This window comes from Lutra lutra, chromosome 16 (genome assembly GCF_902655055.1).
Source record: "Lutra lutra chromosome 16, mLutLut1.2, whole genome shotgun sequence".
NCBI classification, from domain to species: domain Eukaryota; kingdom Metazoa; phylum Chordata; class Mammalia; order Carnivora; family Mustelidae; genus Lutra; species Lutra lutra.
In genome coordinates this window covers 23,536,497-23,550,687 of record NC_062293.1, presented here as the reverse complement: position 1 = coordinate 23,550,687, position 14,191 = coordinate 23,536,497, and the positions used below count along the sequence as shown (strand labels likewise).

Sequence of the window (14,191 nt, the reverse complement as noted above, 5' to 3'; positions counted from 1 at the left end):
TGGCACATTACTGATGGCTTAAACATAAAACTCCGACTCAAGGAATTTCCTTGATTTCATAATATTAAGGACAAAAATTACAGAAATGACGAAACAGCAAGAATGAGGAATTTTGCAACCAGTTACATGCTCACATACATAAAACAGAAATACTTACAGCAAAAAGAGCGGGACCCATATACGTCTCCATGTACTGATAATACAAGGACATTATCTTTACCAGATTCTGTAAGGCGGCCACTCGTACCTTTCACAAAGAAAAGATTAGTTTGCTATTTAGTTTAACAACATAGTCTGACAAAGGTAAGTCACATAAATGGGTCAGTAATGTAAAGGGTCAACTGAGGTATATTTGGGTAATGTCAACATTTCCCCCAAAATCAATCTCTTCTCTTCCCTTTTTTTCACCATCCTTATTATCTCTTTTTTTTACCCCCCCCCTACTTTAAAGGTGCCTGTGGAACCTACAGAGGACTAAGCTCAGGAATGCCACTCAGACTGGATGTTACTCCCACCTGTTTCAAGGGTCAAGGTTTAGGTTACAGCAACAGCAAAGCTGTTTGAATGGCTACAATGAAAATCAATCACTTGTGTAACTTACAGCAATTAAGTAGCAAGGGTGATCAAAAACCATTTCTTCCTTTAAACCTTTTTAAGAGGATGACAACTTCCATTATGTTAACTTTCCAAGAACTGTTTTTCCCTCTTTTATTAAGAATAGCATTAGCTGGGGCACCTGGGTGGCTCAGTGGGTTAAAGCCTCTGCCTTTGGCTCAGGTCATGATCTCAGGGTCCTGGGATCGAGCCCCGCATCGGGCTCTCCACTCAGCAGGGAGCCTGCTTCCCCCTCTCTCTGCCTGCCTCTCTGCCTACTTGTGATCTCTGTCAAATAAATAAATAAAATCTTTAAAAAAAAAAAAAAAAGAATAGCATTAGCCAAACCTTATTTCTGAAGCACCTGATTCCCAACATTACAAACCGCTATGGAGAGATGGCGTTTCCCAGGAAAGACGAAGCTAGGCTTTTCACCGGAGCTCCCACTCACCCTTGTATCTGGACACTGCGTGGCTTCGCAGACCACCTGCATAATGAAGTGCCTCTCGGACTGCGGGACGGACAAAGATCAAGAGAGTAAGAAGAGTACCAACCGCATATATGGAGATTGCTAGACTAGCTCTTCGGGGAAAACCCTGTACCCCCGCCCCCAGGGACCCCATAACCCTGAACCAATCAAGCAGCTTTTCCCTGACACAGCAATGGCACCAGGAAGGCTATCAAGAGTCCGCCTCCCATGTCTACTACATGACCCGCCCTCGAAAGAGGTCCCTAATCTTTTAATCCCCAAAATGACCTTCACTAACAAGACTCCAAGGAGGAAGTAAATAGGAAAATGTAGGTCACAGGGTTTAAATAAAAATGGTTAAAAAAAACCCCAAACCCTACATTAGGAAAACCCATTTTTTTGTATTTAAAATTTAAGAGAATTCAAAACATCTGCTTTACTTCAACATAAATTTGTTTTCTGGAAGGTGGCAAACCCCCATCAAATATAGTAAGATACAAGAGAAGAGAGCAACGAAATAATTTGCTACTGTTCCAAGTCTTCTGAAATCTTAAAGTCTGTCTAGAAAAACTGCAATTAGAAATGCAATTTGCTTTGGCTTCTTAGACCTCCCTACTTTGTCCACAATAGGACCAAGAAATGGCAAAAAGCACAGCTCAAGTGTCAACAAACAAATACACAAAAATACTTGCAGACCATATAATTAGTGATTCTCAGTATAGATCTAAAAGAACTGAAAGCAGGGCCTCAAAGACCTATTTGTACACCTGTGTTCATAGCTGCATTATTCACAATAGTCAGATGAACAGAAGCAACCCAAATGTCCACTGACAGATGAATGGATAAACAAAATGTTACCTATGGTATATACATATAACAGAACAGTATTCAGCCTGAAAAAGGAAATTCTGACACAAGCTACAATGTGTATGAACCCAAGACATTATGCTAAGTGAAATAAGGCAGTCATAAAAGACAAATTCAAATACTGTATGACTGATTCCACTTAAATAAAGTATCTGGCGCAATTAAATTCATTGAAACAGAAAGTAAAAAAGTGGTTGCCAGGGCCTGGCAAGGGGAGAATGGGGAGTTTTTCAATGCAGAGTTTCAGTTTTGCAAAATGAGAAAGTTCTGGCAACTGGCTGTAAAACAATAGGAATATACTTAACACTATTGAACTGTACACTTAAAAATGCTTAAAATGGTAAACTTTATGTTACTGTATATTTTTTACACAACTTGAGCAATGGGAGGAATACTTTCAGGCAAAATAAACTTTGTTTATATATTAATTTCCAAAAGTACCTTCCAAGGAGTTATGAGATAGTCCAATTCATGTAATTTTTTTAGTGGCGCTGGGTGGCTCAGTTGGTTAAGCATCTGCCTTCAGCTCAGGTCGTGACCCCAGGGTCATGACAAGTCCCATGTCAGTTCCCTGCACAGTGAGGAGCCTGCTTCTCCCTCTGCCTCCACTCCCCCTGCTGGTGCAGGCTCGCTCGCTCTCTGAATTTTTTTTTTTTAATAAACTCTATACCCAACAAAGGGTTCAACTTCAAGACCCTGAGGATCAAGAATTAGATGCGCCACCAACTAAGCCAGACAGCCGCCAGGTTTGTTTGTTTTTATTTTTTATAGTAAATGCTACAACCTCCCGTGTTTTTTAAGATCTTATTTATTTATCTAAGAGAGAGAGAATCTTAAGTAGACTCTGTGCTGAGTGCAGAGCCGCCATGGGGTTCAATCTCAGGACCCTGAGTTCATGACCTGAGCCGAAACCAAGAGTCAGAGGCTCAACTGCCTGAGCCACCTGGATGCCTTTAAAAAAAAAAACAAAAACAAAAACAAAAAACAACTTTTTTAAAAAATCCCAGAGCAGGGGCGCCTGGGTGGCTCAGTGGGTTGAGCTTCTGCCTTTGGCTCAGGTCATGATCTCAGGGTCCTGGGATCGAGCCCCACATCGGGCTCTCTGCTCCACGGGGAGCCTGCTTCCCACCCTCTCTCTGCCTGCCTCTCTGCCTGCTTGTGATCTCTCTCTGTCAAATAAATAAATTAAAAATAAAATAAAATAAAATAAAATCCCAGAGCATACGCACAGTTTGATCTGTTAAAGGAGAAACCTAAGTTTAGAAACAATTCACGTCACACTTTTCCCAAAAGCAAACACCTACTCCATGGCCATTTCTCACACAACACAAATCTTCACTAGAATGGAAATGAGTGCACCTAAACAAGATGGTACTTTCTAGACCACAAACTTAATAAACACCTTTCATTTAATTCTTACTTCTTCCCTTCTGAACGTACACCTTTTTGTCATAAAAGACTCACCTCTTTGTCAAAGTTTGCTTTGGTGAACTCCAGTGAGTTCAGGAGTGCATTTGTCGCCGCCAGCTTCACATTATTACTGGGCTCTTCTTTCCTCATCCCCTGGATTATAGCGGTCAGAATCTCATTGGATTTCTCCTGTAGTTGCTCTGGGTCCTGAAACAAGTGGAGAAGCGCAGCGAGTAAAATAATGAGCTCATGACCCATCAGCAGTCCTTTTAACTGTGAAATCCACTTGAGTGGGCATCCTGACTTTCTCTGATCTTTTCCCACACATTTCCATTTAGGGACAAACCACCTGCAAAATATCCCGGGGCCCAGTAGTCCAAAATTGAACTAAAACAAGTTAAATCCATCAACTTCATCTGATTTCTTAGCATAATGACTCTGGGTATGAAGTAATGCTGGTTTTTTTCTTCCCCCGTCTGTGCAAAGGGACATGGCAGTCTGGTGTTCTTCCCAGGCCATCTGTATCAACTGCCCAGGCACAACACCTAGGCAGTCTAAGTCCAGGTCAAGTGTGGACTTCCTGTTTCATCAAGTTTGTATATGGAAACAGACACCCAGGTGGCGGCCTCAGCAGCAGCCACAGTCTCAAGAGCGCTACATTTCACAAACTGCTGTGCCTTCGCTGGCTAAGCCAACCACAGCAAGCACTGGCAAAGTGTTTTTGTGAAATAGTACATGCAGAGTAACACAGCACGCTGAGGTACACTGAGGACTGTGCAAAAGGGATCCGGGTCAGGGATGCTCCACAACTAGCATATTCCTTTTTTAAAAGTCTAGAAGCCCCACCTCTCCAAGCATACAGATTTCTACTCTGAGCTTGGGATCCTCAATTCTCTTTACTTTAGGGCATGATTAGCAATGGGAGGATCAATCAGCTATCCAAACACAGAAGTCTAGATTAAATAAAGCAGTACTACTTGCAAAACATTCTGTAGTAGCTTGGCTTTCTCCATCATGTAAGAACAATCCTAATATCACGCATGTCACAATTAGAGGGAATCAGAGCTCTGTGAAGTTGCATACAGAAGACTGTACTTACTATATCTTGGCAAATGTAACCAATAGCTTCCAATGTTGACTCTTTCATGTGCTCTGTGCTGTTTGGGTTTGTGACATTGGCCACCAGCTGAGGAATGAGTTCTGGCCACTGGTTCACTGGGATCTCTGCACAAGCAATACCAGCCACACACTGTGAGGCAGAACTAGGCCGGTAAGTTTCTGTGCCCAAAGTCTGCAAAACCTGCGCACACATACACACACAAAATGAAAGATATCAATTTCTAAAACTATTTGAACGCATTTTGCCTACCACGCTTCTTACATCAGTCTGAATTTTCTGCAACACACAAAAGTAGAAAAAGGCATATACAGTACAGTCAGCTGTCAAATAAAACGAAACAACCAGCCTCACTAACACCAACACAGTCAACGGTGCTCCAGAGCCCAGAAAAGAAACCAATCGTTCCCTGCTTCCAAAAGGACTTCTCCAAAGCCAGACACCTCATGTCAATGTTCAATGCAAGGTAACAAAGTGATAGTCAGTAGGGAGACAATGTTAGAAGGCAAAGGAGAGGACAAAATTCACCTTCTAGACTCCTTGCAGGAGGTACAATGTTAGGATGCTAATAGTCTTGTTTTGTGGACAGAAAATGTAAAAACTTCAGAAAGAACCTAATTCTGGGCATTCAAATGGTTCTGATTCACAGGTCGTGGTTTAGCCTGATCCAAGGAAGAGATCTTCCAGCTCATGAGATGTGGAACAAGCTTCCGTCCTTCTGGTCAATGACAATTTAACACCTGGGGTGACTTTCATAGAAAGGTCTTGGTTAGGGGATATCACTAGATGCAGATACAAAGTTACTGATGTCACCAACACCTAAGAATGAATCCTTAACTTCCAATCAGGAAGGATTTGTTGTTTGCCCAGGAATCAGAGAACTCTTCTCTCCACCATCAACAGATAGGAAGAACTAGTTAGATATGCCAATTAAAATGGGATCCACTTATCATTAAACGGGTCTTGTTTGAAATGATTATCATACAAAGTTTTATGTAAAGCGTAAAGGCACAGGTACAGATAAAGGATGAAGCCACAATTGACCCAAGGTTAATCATTACCACCATCAGCTAATTCAGTCAATGAACTCACTAAGAATCACCCGTCCACTCAAAAGACAAACAGTTAACTGTTCCTGACATGAACACAGGACAAAGCGTAGCTGCCAGATATTCAGGCCAGCTCTGCTGACTGGGTCAGGTCACTTAGTATCCTGCTTTGTAGCTAGTAATAATGAACTCCCCATCTTTCCCCCATACAGTATATCATCATCCCTGCCCGCCCCCACTGCCAACAGCTCTGCCCAGTAACAAACTGTTCTGATTGATTCTAAATCAAGGTTTTGCTCTCTAGGGTTACCAGAGCTAGAATGGACTTTAAGAAAAACTGTATGTCAAATACATGAAGCGGAGAGGCAGGGATGAGATGACCGGTCGAAAACAGCAGGGGCTGAACAGGTACCAACCCAAGTCTGATGAGGGTTCCAGTTCAGGGTGCCTTTACACTACATCACACCATAGCCTAGTACAGATGAGAGCACCGACTCCCACCACACCTTTATCCCTCTTCCTTTAAATGGCTTTTCAAAGACCCCTAGTTAATATTGTTTGAGGTGATTTAGAGACCATAAAGGTCCCAACTCTTAAGGTCAGAAAGGTTATTTTTTTGTTTTTTTAAAACCTAGGGGGTAACCCTAATAATAACAGCCAATTATCAGAAAGAAGAGGGATAAAGGAGGGACCCTCAACTGTGTCCAAGACCCACACTGCAAAAAAATAACTATCAACACTGAGAAAGTATTCATTACCAGAGGTGCTATGAAAGGGAAAAAGGGCCATGATTAACTAAATTTCTTTCACGCAGAAGGGTTCAACAACACATATAACATACAAAGTCTTATCCAAATTTTAATAAGTGTTAAGACCGAAAGAGCCAATTACAGTTCCAATCATGTCTCATCACATTTACTACTGCATGATTCTGCAAGATGAGAAACTGAATGGGCACTACAAGCACCAAGATTTCCAGTGATTGATGGAATAAACTTCAATTATATCAAATTACTGAAGGGAAGATTAAAATGTTATTACATAAGCAGACCCGATGTGGACAAAAATAGCTCCACATATTCCAAAAAAGATTCAAAATAAGTTGGCTTTCATAACCTAGTTCCCACAGTCATGAGTACCTTCGTGCAAGACTAGAAAGACAAGAGGTATATAACTTAAAAGAGATATTGTTGCCTTAAGGCACACAAATTTACCTAACGCTGATACCTCTAACCAGGAAATAGCAAATATGACGACATGTGCAAGTACACATTTAGGACCCCCTCCCCCACCAATTTCTCCTCAAATACCAAGGGCTAATTGCGTGAATTACCATTTTCTGTGCCTTATCCACATAAGACAGACCACTAAAAAACCTCGCTAACTGGGGGGTGGGAAAGACATCTGTCCGTATATTCTGAGTTATCTTTTGCTGCAGCTAGAATTATGGATTTTAGCTCAACAACAAAGTCACAAGACCTCCATGATGCAGAGCAAGGGACATTCATTTTCCTCAAAACTCATCAATCCACTCCTTAAAGATCCTGATTAAAAGCCAGATGCTTCTAAACGAAGTTTTACATAATTTACTAAGTAGATAAAAGCATCATTAACTTCAAATTCTTATTTCACAAACTCTTTGGGCTTAAAAGGCCCAAGAGATTATTTAGTTCCCCCCTTTGAACTCCACATAGTGCCATGCCTAAACACTAAACATTGAAAATGATCTATAGCACAAGTTCAGCAGGAGCAGGGACTGGATGACTATGAAAAAAAAAAAATCAGGAAGACAGGAACATCTAAAAAATAATTCCTGAGTCTCACTCCAACAAAAGAGAATCTCTGAAGGGAGCTTGGAAATATATTATTGTTAGCAAATTCCCTCAGTGAGTCTCAGAGTTCAAGTTTGGGAACCACCAATGTGTATACTATGTCAATTCACCAGATTCTACAAATTCTGGCATCCAGTTAAAGGTGCCCAAACTGCTGTTTGCTTTAGTTTCTGAAAAAAATTCCAACACACTCATTAATGGGAAATGACAGCACCGTATAGACAAGCTAAACTGAGAAAATTTAAATAAAATACTACCTTTATCTTCAAGTGAAGCTTAAGTCTCAGAAACCTATTACACTGTCACCTGTATCCCATGTAAATGACCAAAAAACTGACCAACTGTTTCTTGTAGGGGGTCCAGGAGGAAAGGATGGGGTGGGTGGGTGGGTGGACGGTGACTTCTTATTCCCAGAGGCTGACATGACCAAAGGAGATAAAGTTACTTACATAATTCTTCACTTCCCGTCGAGCATTAGCATCAATTGCAAGCCACCTCTGCTGATACTGTGCCTTGATATCTGGATCTTTAGATGTCAAAGAGTTCTTGATTTGTAGACCAGCTGCAACTCTGGCAACCTGACTGTTCCCCGGATTTGCCAGCACTCTGGACAGTTCCACAAGGAAAGTGGGCTATTAAGAGAAGATGCATGTGTGAATGAAAGCATCTCCTGGGAATTTTACCAACTGAGGACAGCTTACAGAGCACCAAGACACTGGGGGAGACCGAAATTCTTCAGGATATATCATAACATCTCATAAAATGCTACAATGCCTACTTCAAGACTCCTATAAATGTGTTACATGGTACACAAGTCAGTCACCCATCACCTCACGCAGCCTCAGCATTTATCGAGGTACAGATTTTCCTATCAACATCATTCTTAGTGCTCAAGTCTTCACAATAGATCACCCTAAAATAAAGCTCGAAAATCTAGTAGTCAGAGGAGTCTTCTATTTAACAATGCCTGACACTCAACAAACACTTGTTAAATGAATGAATATGTGAAGACAGGATAGAATGTAAAATTGTTTCCCTAAATTTAAGATATCTTAGTCCAAAAAGATTAATATTCAGGGCGACTTTTGATCTCATGCAGGCAGGTAATCTTGGATAACAGAGGGAAATACTTACAAACCTGAAACATGGATTTAGGAAGCTAGTCTTCTCTTTTAGCTTTAAGTGTTCAATGAGAGAGGACAATGAAAAAAGACTTACTTATAATTTTGATAATATTTAGAAACAGGGAAAAAGTGAAGAGATAAAAATGCCAAGACAAATTTGCCAAGAAAAAAGATTTTACATTTAACAGTCAACAGTTAACACACTAAAGGCTCCTACACATTTTGAACTGGGACTGTCCACTGAGCATAGTGCGTTTCTGAAAAGCTTTCTCAACCTTTCATAATGCCCAGGTCCCCAAAACTACTCCCTCTGTTTAAAAATTTTAAGACACATTTCTCTTTCCTGCAGAAAGCTCTGTCCAAACGGAATTTAACAGGAAAAACCAAAAGCAGATAGTTTCTTACCACTAACAAGTCCTGCAATCCCATAAGATAAATCTTAAAAGTTTTATTAATTATGTACCACTAAGGAATGTTAGCAATGCCACAAAGAAGTTAAATGTTAGGAACAGGATAAAAGGCTTGTAAATGAGCAGAAGCAGAAACAGAAATAAACCCCAAATGGAAGTATTATTGGTCTATGTTAGCAGGAAAAAATCCTTTCTATGGAAAGTTAAGAATAAAAAGTAGTAAAAGCTAGCACCTAAGAGTGCAATAAAAAGGGAAGTCATTTAAGACAGCTTGTATAAAATAAGCAGTGTCACTTTTGTGCTTATATTTCGTCTAGATTACAAAGGGACATGTTGGGTTACAATGTTATTTAGGCTTATTACCTATTACCTTTAAAAGATGTCAAGTATCCTCCACCCTTCCATCTGCTCCCCATCCCCCGCAATAAGAGGGACATCAAAGGGAAATGTTACTGGCACACCGGCTGTTTCAACCAATCCAGCCCACATTTTTATACAGAGGTCCAGTCTAGTGGACTTCTCTTCATTTTTTCTGTACCCCTTAAATATGCAAACGAGGAACTTTCCTCTATGAATTCATCTGGAAACAGGCCCGATCAAGGATGAGCCTCAGCCTGTTATATGGGTACAAATTCAGTCTCTACCCATCGAAGTAAAAACAAAAAACAAAAAACCCCCAACCAACCCCCACCAAAAAATAAATAACCCAAAGAGGAATACCCAGGAAGGAACGGGAGGAATATTGCCGAAGTGGGGTAGGAGGTATTCGGGTGCCAGGCCTGGCCATGAGCACAGTACCAAGGGGCGTAGGAAAGGGTACACTCTGGGAAGTAGGTGGAGAGAATCACAGGGTCCACGGGACAGGAAGGAGAAGCCGGCCCGGGTCAGAACAGGGCGGGCAGCTGGGCTCCGAGCTTCCACATGGCCCCTAGGCCCGGCTCCCCCACCCCCACCCTTGCTGAACACGCAGCGCCGCGCAACCTAACTTCCCTTCCCTCCCTCTTTCTCCCTCCTGCTGCACCGCCGCCCTCAGGCCGCGCGGCGATTGGGCGGCAGTCACCCCGGCGCGCCGCGCCATTGGCCAGCTGCCGGGGCCCGGGGCGGGACACACCCACCGGCTTCCCGATCGCGGGGTTAGGTTGGACCGGGGTGGGGGGGAGGGGGACGGGATGGGGCGGGGTGGGTTCCCGAGGCCTGGGCCTCCAGGAGGGCGGGAAGGCCCGCACGCAGGGGATGGGTGGACGGCGGGGTGGCACGCACCAGGTTTTCCACGGCCGCACGCTCCAAGAACTTCTGCGCCGCTTCCAGTTCCAGCCGATCTAGGGGGAAGGAAAGTGGGAAGGGAACAGGGTCAGAGGGGCCTGGGCTTCCCCTCCCCCCACCCGGTCACCTCAGCCCGACCCCCGGCCCCCGCGTCCTACCGGGAGACACGGTCTTCTCGAGGATGGTGATCAGCTCCATGGCGGAGGTGGTGGCGGGGACTCCTCCTAAGACGACGGTCCGGTCTCTCGGGCGGCGGCTCTAACTGGGGATGGGGGTTGGGGGTCGGGTGGGAAGGGAGGGTGGGGTGGGGGGCGGGGGTCACCACAAGCCCATTCACCGGCTCCCTCTTGGTAGTCGCCCCGGCTCCCTTTCCTTCCTCTTTTCCTTCCTTCCTCCCTCCTAATTTGTTGCTGGCGGCGGCGGCAGCTGCTCCTCTGGCGGCGGGGGAGGGACCCCGGGGGTAGCTCAGAGCGCGGCTGGTGCTCGGGTGGCGGAGGGAGAAAGAAGGAAAGGAGGCGGTAAGTGAACGGCGGCTCGCAGGGAGGGAGAGAGAGGGAGGGAGGAAGGCGGAGGGATATTCGGGCCGGACCTCTCCGCGGCGGCACCGCGCTCCATGTCGATTGGCTGCCGCCGTGGCCACGCGGAATCCTCAATTGGCTAGGCGGTCAGCATTGAAGGGCCGCCCTGCGCCCATTCGCCCGCTGGTTTCGAGGCCCGGGTTGGCTGGGCGGGCAGCAGAAAGAGACGCGCGGATTGGTCGGGGGGAGGGAGATTGGGGTGGGGCAGGCGAGAGCCGGCCGCTGATTGGATTGGCCTGGTAAAGGCCTTGAGCGCAGACCGGCTGAGCGCTGGGAGGAGGGTGGACCAAAGGCGAGACTCCGGGCCCGCGTGATTGGCTGGGACACCAGACGTTGATAGGATAGGGCGCCCGGGAGAACTGGGAGAGGAGTTCGGGGTCGGGGCCGCGGAAAGGCGGGAGGCGCCCCGCCGCTTCAGGAGCCTAGCGCGGGGCACGATGGGACGCCCCCGGGAAGGGGCGGAGCCGTGTTCGGGCTGCGGTTGGGAAAGCGCCGTCACTCCAAGGGGCGTGTTGAGGAGGATTTCGCGGGCCCTAGCGGGGGAGGGGGGACCGTTAAAGCCTTGCACCGCGCCCACAGGAAGCTGCTCTCATGGCCAGGCCTACTTCATACCAGGCTCTCAGCTGGGAAGGACCTTGAAGACCATGCGGTTCAACTTCCAGTTTGCAGGTGTGGAAACTGAAGCCCAAAGAGGGTATGCGACTTGTCCAAGATTACACAGTCGGTTAGTGGCCTGCTCGGGACTGGCCTTAAGCTCCCCTGACTGCTCTTGGTCTTACACGCAGCTTCCCTCCCCCTCAAGGAGGTGAATGCTAATGTAGTTTTGAGGCCTAACTAAGGTGGGATGGGCATCCTGGGTGCCCCCATCCTTAGCTACCAGCTGTTTGAAGGAATAGAAATGTTTTCAGCCTGCGAAGGTGCCTCTATAAAGGCACACTCGTGAACCGGAGAGAATGTGTTTGCAGGCATAAAGGATTGTTAGCTCTTAGCCTTTTTTAGTTCAAATCCTGCAAGAAATTAATGAAAGCCTTTCTGCAGCAAAATGCAGATAAAGAAAGTGTGCATACATTGACCTCTGAGATTGATACATGGGTCTCTGACGAAGAATTTCCTGAATTACTACGTTTTCACCATATTGAGTTAGAGTTAATGGGATGTAACTAGTTGAGAGAGCTCTTTACCCTATCTCTTGAGCTTGCAGAGTAATTACTCTACTCTAGCCCTACTGGGAAGACCTAGAAAGACTTTGTCCTTGCTCAGAGGTTCCACCCAAGAATTAGGAAAGGTTGGCTAGCTACCCTCAATCCTTTCTTTGTTAGGAAGTCTTTACAGTTCTGCATCTTAAAGTGTGGGGACCATTCTCACCCATCCTGTGACTGCTTGGTTTCCTATGGCTTAGCAGCCGGCCTGACCCCAGCCTTTTGCCTCACCTATGAGCTCAGGGAGAGAGCTGCCCTATGTGTGTGAGTTATCTGGAATCAGTGAAGATTAAGTAAGACGACATCCATGGAAATCTTTTGAGTTGCCCTTATGTGGACTCCCCATGCTACAAATGATCCACAGTTCTGCTTCACTCCAACCCAGCTTCCTCCCGCCCCCAGTGGTTTGCTCCACATGATAGTACCAGGGAGGGCAAATGGATTTTTTAAGGACCTGGAATAAAATGCTGGGAAGAGAATATGTTGTGCAGCAACATTCCAGTCAAACATAAGATCCTTGCCAAACCCAAGTGAAATGATTTTTTTTTTTTCAGTTGAGCTAAGGTTAATGATGGTGCTATCTAGTCCCTTTCAGAAGCACTCAACACTAGCCTGCATTCAGTGATGACACAGACTCCGAAACAGACTGCCTGCTTTCATATCCCAGTCCTGCCACTTCTTAGCTTGTATGACTTCCTTTGCTTACATGGAAAATGGGGCTAGAAATTGTACCTACTTCATCTAAGGCTTTTGGGAAATCTTAAAATGAGTTAATACATGGGAAGTGCTAGGAACACTGCCTGACATGTTATATATGCCATATATACATTGGCTGTTATCTATTAAGCATGTATTTTGTACTCAGTGAGTGGTTCTTGGTCTTTGGCCTATTAGGAAAGAAAGATTTTAATTGATTAATCTCATAAGTAAATGTAAAAGTGACAGATGCCAAAGCCTGACCCAGTCGGGGGCTCAGGGAAAATTTACCTGAGAAAGGGAAGAGTTATTCAGGTGGAGAAGGGAGGAACAGCATGTGTAAAGGTCCTGTGATGGGAGGGAGCATGGGGATTATAAGGAACAGCAAGAGGGCCAGTAGCCCCAAAGCCCAAAGAAGAAGGGATTGAGGTAAAGTTGGAATGTTGAGTAGGAGAAAGAGCATATGAGACTTTGTGTACCATGCATGTGATTTTGTCTATATTCTAAGAGCAAAGGCAGCGACTCAAAGGTCTTAAGATTGGTGGTGATAATGTGGAAATTAGACTGGAAACAGGGCAAAGGAGATGCAGGGAAACCAGTTAGGAGGCCATTGCAATATTCTACGTAAGAAAGGATACATGAAGAGAGGAGAGAGGTAGAAGTAATAGTGGAAATAAGAATAGGTATCAAAATTAATTGAGCCTGGTAATTGATGGGAACAAGAAGGAGGTGGCACTCATGCCTACTAGATTTCTGGCCTGCACTATGCAATGGAGGGTGATGTGATGCCCTTGCAGTGTTTCCCAGGTAGGAGGAATTGGAGGCCACATGGTTTGGTAGAATGCACAGGCACACGGGCTTCAAGTTGTATTTCTTGAGCTGTGGATGGTGTCCATGGGTTTGAAGATGTTATTCTCTCTAACTTTTTGAATGTCAAGAATACTCAAGTCCAGTGGACAAATTCTGAAATTAAAGAGAAAAACTGGGTTTCGTTCTTACTCTGCCCCTTCCTGCTGTATGATCTGGAACAAGTTACTTAACCTTTTGGATCTGTAAAATGGGAGAATCTCTGTCCCAGCACTGGGTGATCTGAGCACAAATGGGAACCTGTCCGTGGGGCGCTCACTGCAAGCGTCCTGCTCTGGGAGACGCTCCCCAGCATCTTTGAAGCAAGTGTGTTTATGAAGGGACGGTACCTGCTGGCGTCTCCACCCAGTCCCCCATCCCACAGGGCACATGAGTGAGAAGATCCACTGCCAAGGAAGAAGCAGTCAGCCTGTGACCTGATGCCCTTTCCTCCTGAGCAAAGCCAATGGACCCAAGATGGGTAAGACCTTGGCCTCCTTGGGGCTGAGGAAGAAGGGAGGTGAATTATCACGTCTGGAGATCCGAGTGCCCCCCTGCTTAGTAATGGGACAAACTTTGTTGCCTTTTTCCTGACTCTCCACACCACACTCCTTCCAAGTAATTCAGAAAAGGGATCATTTGAGGGGCTCCTGCATGGCTCAGTTAAGTGTCCAACTTGATTTCAGCTCAGGTCGTGATCTCGGGGTGCTGAGATCGAGATCGGGCCCCATGTTGGG

At 45.2% G+C, this 14,191-nt stretch overlaps 1 protein-coding gene across 1 annotated transcript in view; it reads right to left on the bottom strand.

The window, feature by feature from the left end:
• Window positions 1–10,630, bottom strand: part of KPNB1 (karyopherin subunit beta 1) — a 28,506-nt gene extending 17,876 nt beyond the window's left edge. Inside the window, exons 1-7 of the mRNA XM_047707897.1 lie at window positions 10,294–10,630; window positions 10,133–10,191; window positions 7,788–7,970; window positions 4,440–4,640; window positions 3,395–3,547; window positions 1,046–1,105; window positions 158–247 (exon numbers count right to left, since the gene is read on the bottom strand). Coding sequence (XP_047563853.1) covers window positions 158–247; window positions 1,046–1,105; window positions 3,395–3,547; window positions 4,440–4,640; window positions 7,788–7,970; window positions 10,133–10,191; window positions 10,294–10,333 — 786 coding nt within the window. The 5' untranslated portion in view covers window positions 10,334–10,630. The remainder of the gene's footprint in view (window positions 1–157; window positions 248–1,045; window positions 1,106–3,394; window positions 3,548–4,439; window positions 4,641–7,787; window positions 7,971–10,132; window positions 10,192–10,293) is intronic.
• Between the last annotated feature and the right edge of the window lie 3,561 nt (window positions 10,631–14,191).